General features: G+C 49.3%; 1 protein-coding gene and 1 long non-coding RNA gene across 2 annotated transcripts in view; one reads left to right on the plus strand and one right to left on the minus strand.

Moving 5' to 3' along the window:
- The window catches only part of LOC128100017 (uncharacterized), a 34,497-nt gene extending 21,039 nt beyond the window's left edge, over positions 1–13,458 (plus strand). The window contains exons 5-6 of the long non-coding RNA XR_008214643.1: positions 2,406–2,582; positions 10,081–13,458. This is a non-coding gene — a long non-coding RNA (uncharacterized LOC128100017). The remainder of the gene's footprint in view (positions 1–2,405; positions 2,583–10,080) is intronic.
- Positions 1–17,096, minus strand: part of Cacna1c (calcium voltage-gated channel subunit alpha1 C) — a 558,454-nt gene that overhangs the window by 40,595 nt on the left and 500,763 nt on the right. Inside the window, exons 30-34 of the mRNA XM_052721999.1 lie at positions 14,858–14,941; positions 8,088–8,120; positions 5,122–5,250; positions 3,164–3,229; positions 2,010–2,101 (exon numbers count right to left, since the gene is read on the minus strand). Coding sequence (XP_052577959.1) covers positions 2,010–2,101; positions 3,164–3,229; positions 5,122–5,250; positions 8,088–8,120; positions 14,858–14,941 — 404 coding nt within the window. The remainder of the gene's footprint in view (positions 1–2,009; positions 2,102–3,163; positions 3,230–5,121; positions 5,251–8,087; positions 8,121–14,857; positions 14,942–17,096) is intronic.

Here is a 17,096-nt window from a genome sequence, read left to right on the forward strand (position 1 = left end):
GCTCCAGGCTGCTCTCACACCCTCCCTGGTCTCAAACTGTCTGGAAATGGGCTATTCTTGTCTCCTTCTTTTGTGAACTGAACCTCATCTTCTTTAGAAGTCCCCCAACACTTCTAGTTCACCTGTAACACTCTCTCATCCTTTTCTTTTCCATCTTTAACAGTGTTATGGGTTTGTTCTTTGAAAAGGTATTTTCTGCTGTTAAGAACTTTAGAAAGGAGGGAGAGACCAGTGGCCGGACTGAGGTCTGTGACCATCCCCTGCATTTACGTGCGGCATAAGCTTGCCATTGTGAAATAGTAGATTTACAATAAATAGCTTTGTGTTCTGATGGCGTGTGGTTTGGGCGGCAGTGATGTCAGGCTGATATTAAGGAGACTCGTCATTTTGATAAATGCATGTTGAGCGGCAATAAACTTGGGTGTGGGATCAGGTTCTGTAGGGGATGGTGGAGGTGGCATCAGCTGACAGCCCCATATGCTCTGGAAAAGGACCTCAAGGACCTGGAAAGCATTTGCCTCAGAGACGAGAGAAATAGTCTCATCTATCAGCCTGGGACTAGATGGAGGCTTAGAAGGGGACATCATGCAAAGTAGGAAGGTGGAAAGATGGAGGCAGATAAGGGGATCATAGTGAGCCAAGAGAACAAGATGCTGGTGTAAGACATGAACTCTGGGCAGTGTAAGAAAATGACCTTCTCAGCCGCAGAGCTCCAAGAAGTATGGTGTCTCAAGGATGACTTGGTAAATAGATTGTAAGAGAAAGGTGTGGTGATATATTATGTCCCCCAATATATTGTGCTTCCTAATAAACTTATCTGGGGTCAGAGGACAGAACAGCCACTAGATAGACATAGAGGCCAGAAAATGGTGGCACACACGCCTTCAATCCTATCACTTGGGAGGCAGAGATCCATCCGGCTCTCTGTGAGTTCAAAGCCACACTGGAAACAACCAGGCATGGTGACTCATGCCTTTAATCCCAGGAAGTGATGGCAGAAAGCAGAAAGGTATATAAGGCGTGAGAACCAGGAACTAGAGCCTGGTTAAGCTTTTAGGCTTTTGAGCAGCAGTTCAGCTGAGATTCATTCTGGATGAGGACTCAGAGGCTTCCAGTCTGAGGAAACAGGATCATCTGAGGAATTGGCAAGGTGAGGTAGCTGTGGCTTGTTCTGCTTCTCTGATCTTCCAGCATTGACCCCAGTACCTGGCTCCAGGTTTGTTTTTATTAATAAGACCTTTTAAGATTCGTGCTACAGAAAGTAGACACGTTACTCAAGGTCAGTGTGTTGAGGCTTGCCTATGCCCCAGTTCAGAGGCCAAGTCACCATGCTTTTGGTGTTTAACTTTGACCCCCTAATGGCTGGGGCAGGGGACTCCCAGAAGATGTGAGTGGTGCCTTGTGAATGCACATGGAAAGTTAGTAAATGACAATGTGACTGCCTGGGCAGGAAGGGAGAAGAGGCCATTCTTTTCCTGCTCCCTTGGCTCTCCCAGGGATGGGCTATCATCCCGTAAGTGTGCGCATGTGCACCTACATCATCAGAGACCCACCTGAAAGAGCAGTAGCCCTGTGTGTGTGTGTGTGTGTGTGTGTGTGTGTGTGTGTGTGTGTGCATGTGTGTGTGTGTGCACCTACATCATCAGAGACCCACCTGAAGAGCAGTAGCCCTGTGTGTGTGCATGTGTGTGTATGTGCACCTACATCATCAGAGACCCACCTGAAAGAGCAGTAGCCCTGTGTGTGTGTGTGTGTGTGTGTATGTGTACCTACATCATCAGAGACCCACCTGAAGAGCAGTAGCCCTGCAAGTGTGTGTGTGTGTGTGTACCTACATCATCAGAGACCCACCTGAAGAGCAGTAGCCCTGCAAGTGTGTGTGTGTGTGTGTGTGTGTGTGCACGTACATCATCAGAGACCCACCTGAAGAGCAGTAGCCCTGCAAGTGTGTGTGTGTGTGTGTGTGTGTGTGTGTGTGTGTGTGTGCACCTACATCATCAGAGACCCACCTGAAGAGCAGTAGCACAGCCTGGGGGAACGTCTGGAAGTTGTTGTTCCGATTGATCTCTGTGGTGTCGTTCAGGGCGATCTTCCCAAACACCTGAAGAAAGAGGAATTCAGGGTCCAGAGAAGGACAGCATGCTCATCTCCAGACACTGTCTAACAGGCCCTCTGGGACTATCTGGCCAAGCAGCCTCTGATGTGACCCAGCAGACACCTGCTGTCCCCTGATCCCTGGACCCTAGTTCCAGCATGGAAAACCTCAGGAAGAAACGTGCCCTCAGCCCACAGGAAAGGTCTCCCACCCAGGGGAAGCTGGGGCTGAAAGTGGTAAATGGATGCTGAGGTCAGGGTGCTCACTGTAGGAACCAGGGCTCACTGCCTTCTCGCCCTCACATCTCCAGGTCCCGAATACACAGGAGATCCTTGGATTTTTGCAGTGATATGGAATGGGCGGCCCAGAGCTTGGACAAGCTTTCTTCATTCCCGATGTCAGGGGCCTGCTTGTGTTTTCCCTGGTCCTCTGAACCTATGCTTCTCCAAGAAGCTGCCAATGCCGTCTCCCCGTATCTGATGTCAAGGTAGGTCTTTTTTTGTCTTCCCTCAGGAACTTTTAGGGATTTTATATAGGGAACTGTTAAGGGAAGATCCTGACAAGTATACATGCTTGGCTGGGGAGACAGTGCCTCATAGAACCTGCACTCAGCTGGAGCCCTGAAGGGGTGGGGGGACTCTGGGTGAGGGAACAGAGAAAGTGCAGCAGGCCCCTGGGAGGCTCCTGAAAATGGCTGCATGTTTGATGGGTGGCGCTTTCTCTTCTCTCCCCACCCCAAATCAGGCACATCAAATGTGGACAAAGCAGAGGATGCTGGTGGCACACACCCACTTTTTGCATCTCTCTGATGAGGCTGTTCTCTCCCGAGTCCCACTGCTTAATTTATGTGTGTCTTCCCACTGCAGAACCCAAGCCTGCTACTGTAAGAAAGAAGGGATCCCTGTGCTGTCTCTTGCCCACGGCCTATAGCACATCCTATTGGGGAAGTTTCAGCTCTTTGGACATTGAGTGACAGGCAGGAACAAACGTCAGAAGAGAGGAAGGACGTGGGAAGGGGCTGCAGTGCTGGGGAACGGGAAGAGACCAAGGAGGCAGAGGTCCTCATACCTGCATCCCAATCACTGCATAAATAAAGAACAGCATCACGATCAGAAGGGCCACATAGGGCAGGGCCTAGAAGGAAGCACAGAGGGGCCATGAGACCCAGGGGTACAGACTAGTAGGATCCTTTCCCAGAAAGCATTGCATTCCCAGTTCCACAGCGGTCAGCTGCTGTCTGTCTTAGGAGGACTGAGCACCAGGGAGAGAGTCTGAGAGGTGGGCTCTGGTTTCCCTTTTCAGCTGTCTGTCTGTCTGTCTGTCTATCTATCTATCTATCTACCACTCAATCAATCATCTATCTGTTGGGAATGGAGCTGAGGGCCTCTACCACTGAGCCCCAGTCCCAGTCCATAGTCTGGTTTTAAAAGCACGCTTCAGAGTAATGGAGGCAGCATCATATTGTTTACTGAGAACCATCAAGGAGCAGCCCCCCTCGGACTACAGTTGTGCATTTGCATAAAGAAGGAAGGGGTGATGAAATTCCACAATAAGACCACTGTAGTCACCAGGGAAAAGTGGGAAGGAGGCAGTTTATGCTCCATCTTTATCCAGTTACTTTTACAGAAATGAGCAGTGAGCACTATTATGAAAACAGTTAACAAGGAGAAATGTAAAAAAACATTCTGGGCTCGAATGTTGCTCCCCCCACTTTCCAGCAGTTTGGACCTAGTACTGAACTTCTCTGGACCTGTTTCCTGATCTGAATGATAACCCTTACACCTGGCAGGGGGGTGTGACATTTAAAGGATCCAAGTCTCGTGACATACACAACACAATAGTGTATACATAATTAGGTTCCACATATTTTACTCATTCAGAATATCCCCTAAACAGAGCCAGGGCCACTTCTGAGGAGGCACTGTGGGGGTCTCAACACCTTTTGTGGGATCACAGAAACCTGGCTTTCTGGCTTAGGAACTATGTTGCCTTGTACCACTAGATGGCACCAAGAGATCACACAATTTTTTAGTGTATGGTGGGCTCTCGTGCTCCCAGATCAAGTTCCATTCTTCAAGGTCACCCCAGCTACTGCCCATTACAAAGAAATGTTGGGGTGTCTCAGGAGCCAAGGCAGAATCAGCTTCTCATCTTGAGCCCATTAGGGCCATTCAAATCCTTAGAATCCTTCCTTCACCTTGACCTGGGAAGGGTCTTGGGGTGGAGGAGACCCAGCTTCTCATTAGGGGTTGAGAGGCCAGCAGGGTGGGTCACAGCTGGAAGAACACTGGATCTGTGTGCAGCTGGGCTGGATCTCGAGGTCTTCCATCAGAGAGCTTTGGGTGGCGCTGTCCACAGAGCTGTGAGTTTGGAAGGGGACTTCAAATAGGACAGGGAGGTCACCACCCCAGGACAACTGTCCTCTGGCTACAATCAGAACTGTGAGTACATCTGGATGGAGACAGACTCCATGCCCTATTTGAACTTGACTGTCCAGGGCAGGAAACATGAAGACCTAGATGTAGGGTCTAGGGAAGTCTGAGAGTGGGTGTGTGGGAAGAGAAGCTGACTTTTGGGTGGTGTCTGGGAAGCAGAGTCAGGAATTTCTACAGCCCTTTCCCAGGAGTCCAAGTGCCCTATCAGCTTCGCTTCTCACGAACTTGACACTTACAAGCAGCATTCTTCAAGACTAGTCCTACAATCCTTCTTTCTAATAAATTATTAGGAGTGTGTTGAGCCCTGGATTTTGGAATTACAGGTCTACACGCATCCTCTCTTCATTGAGAATGAGGAAAGCCAGGTGCCATCACATTGCATCATACACTCACACAGCCAGGAAGACAAGTATGAGAACCAGCTCCAGCCAGACCTGGGCCCTGTATGCTGGGCTGGGGCTGTTTCTTTCCTGGTCTGCCCTTGGTGAGGAACCCTAGCCAAAGTGACAGTGGAGCACGGTGTCCTTCCATCTCCTGGGGCAGTGGAGGTTGTCTCCCTACCGGCTTTACAGGGGGAGGCGGTGTGGCTACCTGAAAGGACTTGATGAAGGTCCACAGCAGGGTCCGGATGCCTTCCCCACGGCTCAGCAGCTTCACCAGGCGCATGACCCGGAAGAGGCGGAAGAAGGTGATGGAGATTCGGGAGTTCTCCTCTGCGCTCTAGAACCCGTTGGCAATAGGGGGTGCAGTTAACACAGCAAGAAGGCAGGGCAGGAAGGGATCCTCTGAGAAACAGCCATTGGTTGAGAGGAGGCAGGCCAGGGTGGGGTCAGCTGCACTAGACTTGTCCCTTAGGCCCCAAGTCCCTGTTTTCCGAGGTGGGAGGCCAGCACCTTCCTTTCCAGGTCGGCAGCCTATTCCAAGGTGCCTGCTAAGACACATCCCTGGGCCCATGGCCTTGTTTCCCTACCCTTCTCTTTCCCATAATTCCTAGTTCTTCAACTGTAACAAGCTGTAGAATCTGGGCCCAGAGCCACTGTCCTGGAGGCTCCGGCCCTCCTGTGATGGGAGAACGCAGCCCAGCCACTCCTATCTCGTCAGTTGGGAGTTCTGCCTTGTGACTGGAACTCTGCTATACCTAGAGGCTTCCCTTTCAGCTGTCTGAAGTTACCTCTGAGCATGCCTTGGATGCTCATCTCACTTCTCCCTCTTGCCACTCTCTACTTCCCACGGCCCTTCTCTAAATGGCTGCTGGGGGATGGTGGTAGTGGGTTGCTGTGTTATACTGGGGAGCTACAGTCCTGTGCCTCCCTGCAGCCTCTGGAGTTGCTGACCTTTCATGGTCCTCAACACATGGCCTCAGAGGCTGTGACCTTCCCTAGAGGTCCACAGTCTGAAAGGACTGTGGATGCCAGCAGGACCAGACAGGAGAGACATCCTGTGGGCGGAGTCCTAGAAAAGGCTGAGCCTGGTACATGACCACTGTGGGGTGCCACTCAGGGTACCTGCTCTGTGGTCTTGGACAGAGAGAAGGAGACAGTGACATCATTGAGGTCAGGGGGAGCTGAGGTGGGATTAGAACTCCTGGGCTGCTGGGAATCTACGGCCAAAGGTTCACCACTGGCTTCTTAGTCTGGAGGAGCCTGAGGGTGTGGACACATGCCTAGCCAGGTCTCTGGGGCACAAGTGTTGCCTTTTGCCCCCATACCTGAGAACAAGAGCTGGCTGTGCCCTTGGCCCTCCTGCTCATGTGAGCAACTGGCTGCGTTCCAAAGCTCTGAGAGCTGCTGGGAGCCCGTCCATCTTCCCCAAAGCTAGTGCAGCCTTCCCAGCCCTGCCGACAGCGGCACCCGGAGAGAAAGGACCCTAGAATTTCCTGTTATGGCTCCCATCCCAGGCACCCCTTGAAGGAGGGCTCTTACGCTGTCTGTCCTCCTGTCCCGTCCCTTTAACTTGTCCTCTTACAGTGTCCTCTTGGCAGTGTTTCCACACCAGGGTCTCTCTCACAGCATCAGGCCTGGAATATTCCTTAGCACTGAAGCCCCAGGGCTGGCTCCACAAGCCCTTCAGTTCTTCCTCTACGGTCTTCTGGACCATCCCTAAGGGTGGGATGGCTTTATCTCATTTCCATCTGGAGGGGTATATGTGATGGACTTTAGGAATATGCAAGAGCCAACAGGCTGGAGCGATGAGATACTCAACCTCCATGTCAATGCTCCCCGCCAAGGGAGGTAGGATAGTTTGGGGCAGATTTTCCAGATCAGCCCCATCCTCCATACTGGGAGTAGAGAAAGGAAGCCAGAGGGTTCTGGTTTTCAGACCCTCCAGATAGGACAAGAGTCAAAACATTTCTTACATTTTAAAATTGGAGCTACCCCAATTGCTACTAAGACTCTAGCCCTGCCAGTGAACAGGCTCACAGGTCTGGGGAACTTCTAAGGCCTGCAATGTGGCCGCTAGTCCTACCCAGAAGTCTTTGGCTCCATTAACTGTTTGCCTCTTCTAAGTTCTATTTTCTGTCCTTAGAAGGAGGTTTGCTCCTCAGAGGAACGTACAGGGAGCGCAGAGCTTTTTCTACCTGTCAGTTCTATCATGTTCAAGAAAGGGAAGAAAAATACCCACAACAAAACAAAACAACAGGACAAGCTTCAGTGGGGGACTTCCGCTGTGGGTGTCAAGCGTTTGTCAAGCTGGTGTCGCTGGGACATCTAGGTCTGATGAGTTATAAAACAAAACAAAACAAAAATTTCCGAGGCAGCCTTTTGGCCAGCATGGGCTGTGACGGGGATCACCACTACATCTCTCAATCTATCATTCTGGGGTTTGGGGGTCGTGATGGAGTTCTTAGGGGAAGCTATTCCAAGGAGCTCCAAGGTCATATGGTGAGGCATGTCTACCACGCAGACAAAAGGAATGTATACCCCTCCATCAGGAGTGGTCCAGTCAGGTCGTTTTCCTGCTTCCCACATGTTATGGAAAAGGGACTTGGTGCAAATGTAACGGACCTGAGGAACTTGGAAAGATGTAAGACTAAGGCTTAGGGTTACAGTAGAGAGACTAGCGGGCCAACCCTGTGCCATAGCAAATCCCAGCTTGTGCCTCTCTCACACAGCCTTCCACACGAAGCCCAGGGGAGGCTGGTAGTTACAGAGTTGTTAGAACTGCCTTCCCTTTTAGCTGAACCTCACGCCCACTTTTGTCTTTTCCCTGGAGCCCCCATCACAGTTCCCAAAAGTATCCTTCACAAATTCCCACATTAGCTGAAATGCAGAGTCCTTGGGATGTTTAACAGGAAATAGCATGGGTCCAGTTCTCTCCCAGTGGGTCACGGTGACTCACCACCCAAAGGAAGCTTGGGGAAGTAGAGGAACACCACTGTACACACACCCTTGGACAGCTCGCGTGAGCACAGGCAGGTAAGGCACACAATGGACATGGTGGCCACATGCAATGGGAGCTGGGCTGGGCTCCCAGGGCTCTGGAAGTCGGGGTGGGTAAGAAGTGGTGGCTAGAGGGGCCACAGAAGCTGGGACCGTGGTCTGGAGGGTTGTTCTTACCATAGAGGGAGAGCATTGGGTATGTTCAGCTGGCTTTAAAGAAAGGCAGACAGAGATAAAGCTGTAATGAGTCTCCAACGAAGAGCCTGGTATTCTAGGTCTTGGCTAACAGAGGAACAACACAGTGGTAGGAGAGGGCATAAGGAAACAGTGAAAGAAATACACAAGCGTGGGCCTGGCGGGGTGAGGGGTGCCAGTGAGAACACAGGCTGTGTGTCAGTAGGCCACGTGGTCAGCAAGGACCCACGAGATTCTCCTATCTCCTATTCAGTGACCACCTCTGGATGGGAGGGAAAAATCTCAGCCCCCGTACAGAGGAGGAAGCGAGGCCTTCCAGATCTGCGGGTGGGCCTCAGTTTTTGTTTTCAGCCAGTCGGCTTCAAGCTAACCTCTTAGGACTTCCACTTTCTACACTCTAGCCTTCTCTATGAAGTAAGGGCTGGCCAAAGGACAAACCCTGGCTCACGTGTGCCCATCATTATCCACATGCACACAGTTAGGCAAAAGAGCCCCAGGGTGACAGCGCGCCCAGGTTAGAGAAAGCTCAACTCTCATTATGACTAAAGAAGAGCTAAGGAGGTAGCCCTCAAACTTCTCCAGAGGGAGTTTTCTCTACAAGGTAAGGCTCAGGCTGGGCGTGGCCATGCTTAGAGCTTAGTTCAGACTAGCGATGTGGGGGCCCTTGGCCACTGACACAGGGGTAGATTGAACTTTTTAATCCGGAAGTCCTTGTACACAATTTGGGATCTCATCAATAGTGCCCCAAGAAGTTGTTTTCTGGGGTTAGATTGCTGAACTTGTTTGGGGGCAGGAGCTCATAGGAACAACTCAAGGCCCTTCCTCTCCCAGTTTCCCTAGTAATTTTCCTGGGGAAATACCCCAACACTGGGTTCTAACATACAACACTCATCCCTGACTGACCTTACCCGTTGGTGCTGGAGCCTCGGCCTTCACTGCCTACTTTCAGATGTTGCCCCTGTGTTTGTTTTGAAGGTGCGAACAATGAAACATGTAATGCGAGGTTTGAAGGAAAGGACTGTTCATAATTAGATATTTTCTTGAAGTCTGAAAATAACTTCTTGGTACCATAGTTCTTAGCAATTAACTTTTAAAAAAAATTCCCATAGAGTTGGTTTTGATGTTTTTGGGGATGGTAGAGAGGATGAGTGGGGAGGAGGGTGGAAGGGCTTTCTCTAGTCATTTATAGAACACGCTCTGTGTCTGTGTGGATTGGCAGCTGCCCGGCCAGTCTCCGTGTCCATAGGGGATGGGTCAGCAGGATTTGTCTACTGGGTTGATAGGAAACACAGAAACAGATGGACAGACATACACACTCACACACACAGGACATTTCTTGTTCAAGCACCCAAATCCCTCTTCCACCAGCATGAGGCAGATGCCATGATGGTCAAGCCTATGTCTCCTGGTGTATCTTGTTGCTCCACCCCCACCCCTGGTTGGACCAGGGCTTTTCTCATGGATTGCCAGATAAAAGAGTTCCATGTCTCTGGTGATTCAGCAGTGGAATGGGAGAGCCGCATGGAGGCGATCTGCTCTGTAGACATGTCAGGGGCTCTGAAGTGAGCTTGTTCTGGGCTGCTGCTTTGCTTTGAGGAACACCTTAATGTCATCCCAGCTACCCATCACTTTCAAGGACCTTGGGTCAGCCCTTAAAGGACTTCTGGACCAATTTCATCCTAAATAAGACCAAAATTGAGACAATTTAGAAAATTCACCAGCTCAGCTGGCCCCACTAAACCAGCCTCTAGCCAGTACAAATGAATAAAATAGTTCATTTCACCACTTGAACACTGGGGATCCCACATTGGAGGGCTTTAAAGATTCATTCACCATGACCATCTTCTCTCCTGATGCTATTTTACTTGGCCTTTTGTTGCTTGGATTAAGATATCATCTACTTAAGTTACATTTTACTTCAAAATTTAGGCTTAGGTCTGATTACTTCTCTGGTATTTTATTGTTTTAATTGTAGTGGTATTTGCTCTGCCCATGGCCCTGAGCTATATAGCCCAAAGAAGGCGGTACTTCCTGCTGGTGTACAGGACCTCTTATAAGGGGTTGGAGAAGAGTCACATGGCCCCTTCTCCCTGCTCCCCGCTCCTGCTTGAGAGGTGGATTCGCTCCTGTCAGATCAGAGGACGACTTCTGCTGTCTACTCCGTTCTGTAATTGCTGTCTACTCCGTTCCGTAATCGCTGTCTACTCCGTTCCGTAATCGTGAGTGTATTTCCTCAATTTATATGTTAATAAATTCTGTTACCCATTTAATAGACTCACGTGGATTGATCATAATATTTAATATCATGCCCTAGCTTGATAGTCCTTAGGTCAAGTCTTCACAGCAGGAGATAAGATTTCAGAGCAGCTTGGGGATGAGGGCTCTCTGAGATCTCTGTCTTAGGCTCCCCAGCCCAGGTAATGACAACTTTGTAAAAAAAAAAAAAAAAAAAAAAAAGCTAAGGAACTCTGGGGCAACTTTTTCTTGAGCCTTAAGGCCATACTACCCAGAAAGCTTTTGTTTGGCTAGAATAGTGTCTCCCTAGCATCCCACACACACTCTGCTCACATAGTCTCAGAAACAAGCATTCACAACAGAGTCAGGACGCATTCACGGACTAAGTTCTGTGTGGGAAGAAGCCTAGGCAGGCCAGATGGTGATCCCTAGACAACCTCATGTGATCATCCAGGTCTTCAGTACCTTCCTAGCTGCAAGTGAAAAACCCCTGCTGTGCTCTATAGGGGGCCTGGAATCACTGACACTGGATCTGTGATGCCCCAAGCTAAGCACTTTAAGCCTATGGTCATGTCTGTTTTGTTCGCTACTTTTTGAGTTCCTCATATCTGTGGGGGTGGACACATAGTAGACAGCAGTCTCCATGCCCAGCCTTTTCTCCATTGTAGGAAGGAACTGGAGCCAGGGAAGGAGCTGACAGGCTTCATTCTCGGGGATCCAGGAAGGAACAATTGATAACTGGAAGTTGGGCCTGTGGGTCTGTGGTGGGGAGATGCTGAGGGCGAAAGGCAGCACCAGGGAGGGCAGTGAGGAAGACTTGGAGCTAGCACCATAACCTACCCTTTCCTGAAACTGACCCCAACCCTGTCCTTCTCCTCCTGTTCGCTTTCTTCGTCTCTTGTTCCTGTTGATTTGGCCAATGGATATGATGTGCATTCCATCTCCATGCCTGTTCTCCCTAGAGTCTCTCTCCTGCTTCTGCCCCTGTGAGGTCCCCACACAACGCTCTGTGTGAGCATTCCAGGAGTATCCAGCATCCTTTGGCTAAGCATCGGCACAGGGAAGGTGGAAAGCAGGTCTGTATAGGTCGGTTGCAGAGAGTATCAGATGAGGGCCCATGAATGGCAGAAGCCACCAATCCCTACTTTCAGTGATGCTATGCTGATGTCATCTCAATACATGGCCGCAGCTCTGTGGGAGTGTAAGAGTTGATTGATAGGAATGGCTTGAATCATAGACTTGTCACTAGTTAGCTAGAAGACTTTGGACAGATTGCTTGCCTTGTTTGTGCCTAGATTTCACATGTGCAGGGGGTCCCTGAGGTCTTGATTCAATCATGAGTCTTGTAGTGGTCCTGATGACTGACATGCCAAGGACTAGATCTCATGTTGTCCCTTTTTCCTTTTCCTCCTAACCAGCCAAGATCACAGAAAATGACATCAATCCTTAGTTTATTTTCTTGCTCTGGTCATTTCTGTGGCCCAATACATTGTATCTAGTAACTTCTGGATTGCTTCCCCTTAACTTGCCTAGAATCCCCCGAGGGTTGGTGTTCTTCCCCTGATACTATTCCAGTGTCTGCAGCTCTCCCTGGGGGTGGTCTTGTCCCTGTCTCTGCATAGTCCTCACATGAGCCACACCAGAGTCCAGATAGAGTTGAGTACACTGAGGATCTGGGAACCCTAAGAAAGCAACAAGGAACTCTTATCTCACCATACTGGAATTACAGAGGCCAGGAGCTACAAGAGACTCTCAGCCCTCCCCATCCAACTCCCACCACATTTAAAATTAATTGAGGCCTAGGGACCTGGGCTAATTGCTCTAAGGCACCTGGTTCCTGGGGGCTAGGCTGGAAACATAATCATGGCTTCCGAATGTACAATTTGACAATGGTTCTCCACACCCATAATATAAGAAATGAGGTCTTCTAGCACTTTCTATAGTTTAAAACCCTTTCTGAGGCATCACGAAAAAGTACGCAGAGAGGCTGTTGGCCACATCCTCAAACTGATTCCCATTTGGGATATCAAGGAGCACTCTGGGGGGGGGGGTGCTATCAGAACTTCCATGGACAATCATGAAACACTTCTAGAAAGTGTGATTTCATAAACCAGGACTGGAGAAGACTCAAGGCTCTACCAAAGTGGAGTAATGCCACACTTTGACTGGGTTCACAAAAGAAGAAAAGGGCAGATTCAGACAGGGTGATGCACTAGGGTGTAGGGCCGAGGCATGGCTCTAAGACAGCCTTACATGGCCGAGTAGGGGCTTAGCGTGGTACTGGGAAACAGCTCTGGTCACGTGGCTGCTGATGGCCTGCACTTTCTCTGACGGCTGCATCTGCTGGTCACCTCCATGAGTCACATTAACAACAGCTGGACAAAGGGGCACTACTGATGTGCGTGAGCTCTAAGTTATGGGCATACCAAGGAGATGGTCTAGTTAGAGGCAGGGGTTTTGATGTGACTTGCTTGGATGCTGTAGATTTTACTTCATAGAGCTTTACAGTTGACATAGGGCTTTTAAATAGGTGCTGTTACATGAGCAAACATCTGTACACACGGATTTTATATAGGGAACTGTATATTTGCTTTGTCATTGTTTTCACTGAAAACGGAAATAGAGATGTTATGGCAGAACGAGAGCTATGGCTTTTGCCAGCAGTACAAGAACCAAGAGGAACTCCTGGGGCTGCAATGGGTCTTCTGCCATCATGGGAAGCCGTCGGCTGTCCTTCCTTGTGTTTTCCACTGCAGAGCTCTGCATTGGTTCCTGCACCAGTCTGCACTACTATCTACAGAAGGATGGCGGAGCCCATGCCTCAGTCTTCCTTTTTACTGCTCTCCCCGCAGGACCCTCAGGGCAGCACAGTGCATGTCATCGGTGCTAAGCAGAGTCTGAGACTTAAATAACAACAGGAATATAACTTAGGGTTCCCAGACTGCATGCTGGGAGTCTACACAGAAAGGAAGTTAGCAGCAGTTGTGGAAGACTGATTTTGTTTTTAATTATCTGAGGGTTTACTGGAAGGAGTCAAGCCTAAGGGTTTACATGCATGCATATGTGCACACACACACACACACACACACACACACACACACACACACACACACACACACACTGAGACAAAGACAAACTCAAGTTCTCAGAGACAGAGGGGCAACTGAGGTTGGAGCTATAGGCTAAGCAAGGGTACAGGAAAGGGGACAAAAGAAGGAATGTATGGAGAATGGAAGCTCCTTCTTCCCAAACCCAGTGGCTACCCCAAGGAGAATCAAACCAGTGAAAGAACACGTCAGGTCAGTGTTTTGGGAATGGGCCAGGCTGCATGGAAGGTAGTGGGATGTGTGGAGGACAGCAAGAGAATTCCAAACACCTAAGATCAAGTCCCCAAATCAGGTGCTCTGTGCTGTTATTCAATGGTTTCTATCCACCAAAGGTTTATGCAAACATTATCAAGTCTCTTACTTATGGAAAAATAATGACAAAAACTAAATAGTACGTGTTAAGGACTAACAGCAAGAAGACTTGCTTATAGATAAAGAGAGGATACTCAAACATGCCAGGTAACAAGAAGACATGTGCAAGAACTGTATAGAAGGAGGCAGCTCTGGGGAGGAGAGGGCAACAAGGCCGTGGCTGTGGGGCCTGCCTGAGGCCAGGGAGCCAGGGGCAGGTTATGAAGGGCAAGGGGAGAGAGAGAGCAGGCAGGTTCACAGTCCACTCTCTATGATGAGTTCATGGATATGAGGCTCTTACATGGACCCTGTTTCCATGGCAATGGGAAGACAAAACCCACTCAGAAAGCTCAGTAAACTGCCCAGCCACCAGGCTTTTTACTGTTTCTAGAGAGGGAGGACAAGCAAATCTCAGATACCATCAGTACTTCTGTCTCTCAAAGTGCCGGGCATGTGATACTGATGTTTAGTCAAAGCAGACAGAGTTTGTTCAATGTGAAGACAATCAAGTAGTTTTTGGGAGAGGGTAGGCCATGGCTGACAATGCAGGCAAATTCCTAGCCTCAACTCTGGGTGTTCTGCTCTGAGGGCACAACTTTTTAGGATGTCATGGGGATGGAAAGCCAACAGGAGGAGAGGCAGTATTTGGAGGTGAAGTTTTGGGTTAGGAAAGGTTTGGGTCCCAGCTCCATTGGTTGCCCAGAACTTGTAAAGAACCCTTCATTTTCTCACTCCATAATTCACATAGCTGCACCCTCCTATACAGTGTGAGTCATGCCAGGCTGATTATAAAGGGAGAGAGAAAAAGATGCGGCAACCAACACATAAAAAAGGATGTCTTAGTGCAGTTCCAAAGATTAAAAAAAAATTAAAAAGAAATCTCCAAACAAAGCAATAAGAAAAAAAAATGGAACCAATTTAAACAAATTTTAAAAAATGAAATAAAAATAAGGAGGTGGGGCACAGAAAATAAAAATGATAGGCAAAAATAAAGCAGGGAGAAACAAATGGATGTTAGAGCAGGCGGGGTCAGCTGGGTCACAGACACCATGTACTTACGTGTACCTCGGTGATTGCTATATCAACAATGCTACCCACAACAATCAAGGCATCAAATGTATTCCATGCATCACAGAAATAGTGCTGCATGGGGCAGAAAAGCCAGGAAAGAGAGAAGGGGAAAAACCAACAAAAGAGGAGAAAAAAAAACAAAGGGAGGGAAATGAAAAAAAAAAGAGGCATGAAAGAAAGGAGAGAAGAGAAAAAAATGAGAAAAGAAAGAGGTTACGTGGGTATATTAAATACTCTTACCACTCTACAGTTCTGGCGGCTCAAACCTGGGCAACCTGGTTTTCGCAGGATCGAGAGGGAGGCCTGACAAAAGCTAGGTTAGTTCTGAGGCGGGTGGGCCGCCGCCACCCGGAAGGCAGGCAGCCAGTGCTGGCCCCACCGGCGTGCAGCCTGTTCCCTCCGCTCAGCTCTGCGCCCTTGGGCCCAGCGTAGCCAGGACAAGTGGGAAAAAAAGGAGAACAGCTTTCTGCTTTTTTTCCCCCCACAAGACGACGGCAGGTTCTCAATAAAAAGCATGACTGGAGGTGGGTAAAATCAGAAATTAAAAAAACATAAAAAGAGGTAAACAAAGAGTGTGAGAGAGAGAGAGAGGAGTGGAGAGGCAGAAGAGGTGGAAGGAAGGACTGGGGTCCCTGGGGCGGGCAGAGCGGTACTCACATTAGTTTCACTGAGAACGACATCAATTATGCTCCCAATCACGATGAGGAAGTCAAAAACATTCCAGGGATCACTAAAGTAACCCTACATGAGGGAGGGGCAGGCAGGATGGGGATTAAAAAGGAATATTAGACAGACAAGAACAGAGCAACATCACCATTAGAATCACTGTCCAGGCATCTGAGTGTTGCTGTTGGGAGTTTGACACGTCAGCGTCTCGCCAGGAGCTGGGCTGGGTTAGGAGCAGCAGAGAGGCATTCAGTTCAGCCCTCCTGTCCTGCCATTCATGGGTCACATGATCCGCATTCTCTCTACCGCCTCCACAGAGGACCCTTCGATTTCCTCAGGGCAGAAGTGGCCATGGATATAGGGACAAGTGTTAGGAAGACACAGCAGTGCTGGGTGTGGCTGTATTCTACTGTTCGTGTATCATCTCCTATAGTATTATAGTTAATATGCAGTATAGAGCATACAGCATTAGTAAAGGACCTATCAGGAGGGAGGGAAGTCAGTGGCTGATGTCTTGTGGTTGACAGGACTGGAATGCAAGTTCAGAGACAACCAAAGGACCAGATCACTCCAACGGTGTCCACAGTAAGCTGGACTCTGTGTAGACGGAATGGGGTTTAGCCTCTCTTTCCTGCACTGGACATGCCCTTTCGTCCCAGGCCAAATTTGCCTTGTAGAATCTTTCTTAATGGATAGACAGGTCTCCTGGTCTAGGAGGCCTTTCTAGACAGTGTCCTCAGGGGCATCTCTTAAGTACCATCCCAGGCTCCATGGTACAAAGTCTCAGTAAAATGAAAATGCTACCAAAAGTGATGGGCGTTATAAAGGACTGCCCTGGGCCAGGTTGGTGGAGGTGGGATTGGTTGATGGGTGGAGCTACTGCCTTCCTAGAAAGGGAATAAAGCTAATAGAGCTTTGTGGAAGAGAGTTAGGCTCAAAAGGGAAAGACCAGGGTCCCAACTTTACTACTGTTGCCTGTATACAGGGTTTCATTGGTTTTCCATGTACTCACAAGGGGGAAGAGATGGACGTCCACGGAAGACTTTTTGAGGTACACAGACAACTGTGTGGCCAGGAATCCAGAATGCCCAGAGGGCTGGGGACTTCTGGGTAGGCAGCTGCCTTCCAAAGAGCAAGCAGCATTTTCAGGTCTCGATTATTGCCTCTGTGGCAGGAGTGCCAGCTTAAAGGGCCATGTCCCAAGACCCTACAGAGCCCAGAGCCACAGCCCAGGAAACCCCAATAGCAGGACAGACATGTGCCCCTTGGCAGAATGTAGAGAACCTGGGACCAAGGAGACCTGTTTTCTTACAAAAATGACATTTGCTCCTTTTGTTTCCCAGACAATGCTCTCCAATGGGGGCAATTAGCACTGCCTGTGTTTACTCAGCCGGCCCAGGGCCACTGCTTCCATGTCTGGACCTCTCTGGAGATGGATGTCTGCAGGTTGGCAAGAGACTTTGGAAGCAGGAAGAGTGCTCAGAGAGGGTCTCAGCTCTTTGGTCTCAAAGGCTGCCAGCTCTCTTTCACATTTTTTACTCAGAAGAGCTGAGCCTATTTC

This window comes from Peromyscus californicus, unplaced genomic scaffold, assembly GCF_007827085.1.
Source record: "Peromyscus californicus insignis strain IS unplaced genomic scaffold, ASM782708v3 Scaffold_6__1_contigs__length_162567912, whole genome shotgun sequence".
Taxonomy (NCBI): Eukaryota; Metazoa; Chordata; class Mammalia; order Rodentia; family Cricetidae; genus Peromyscus; species Peromyscus californicus.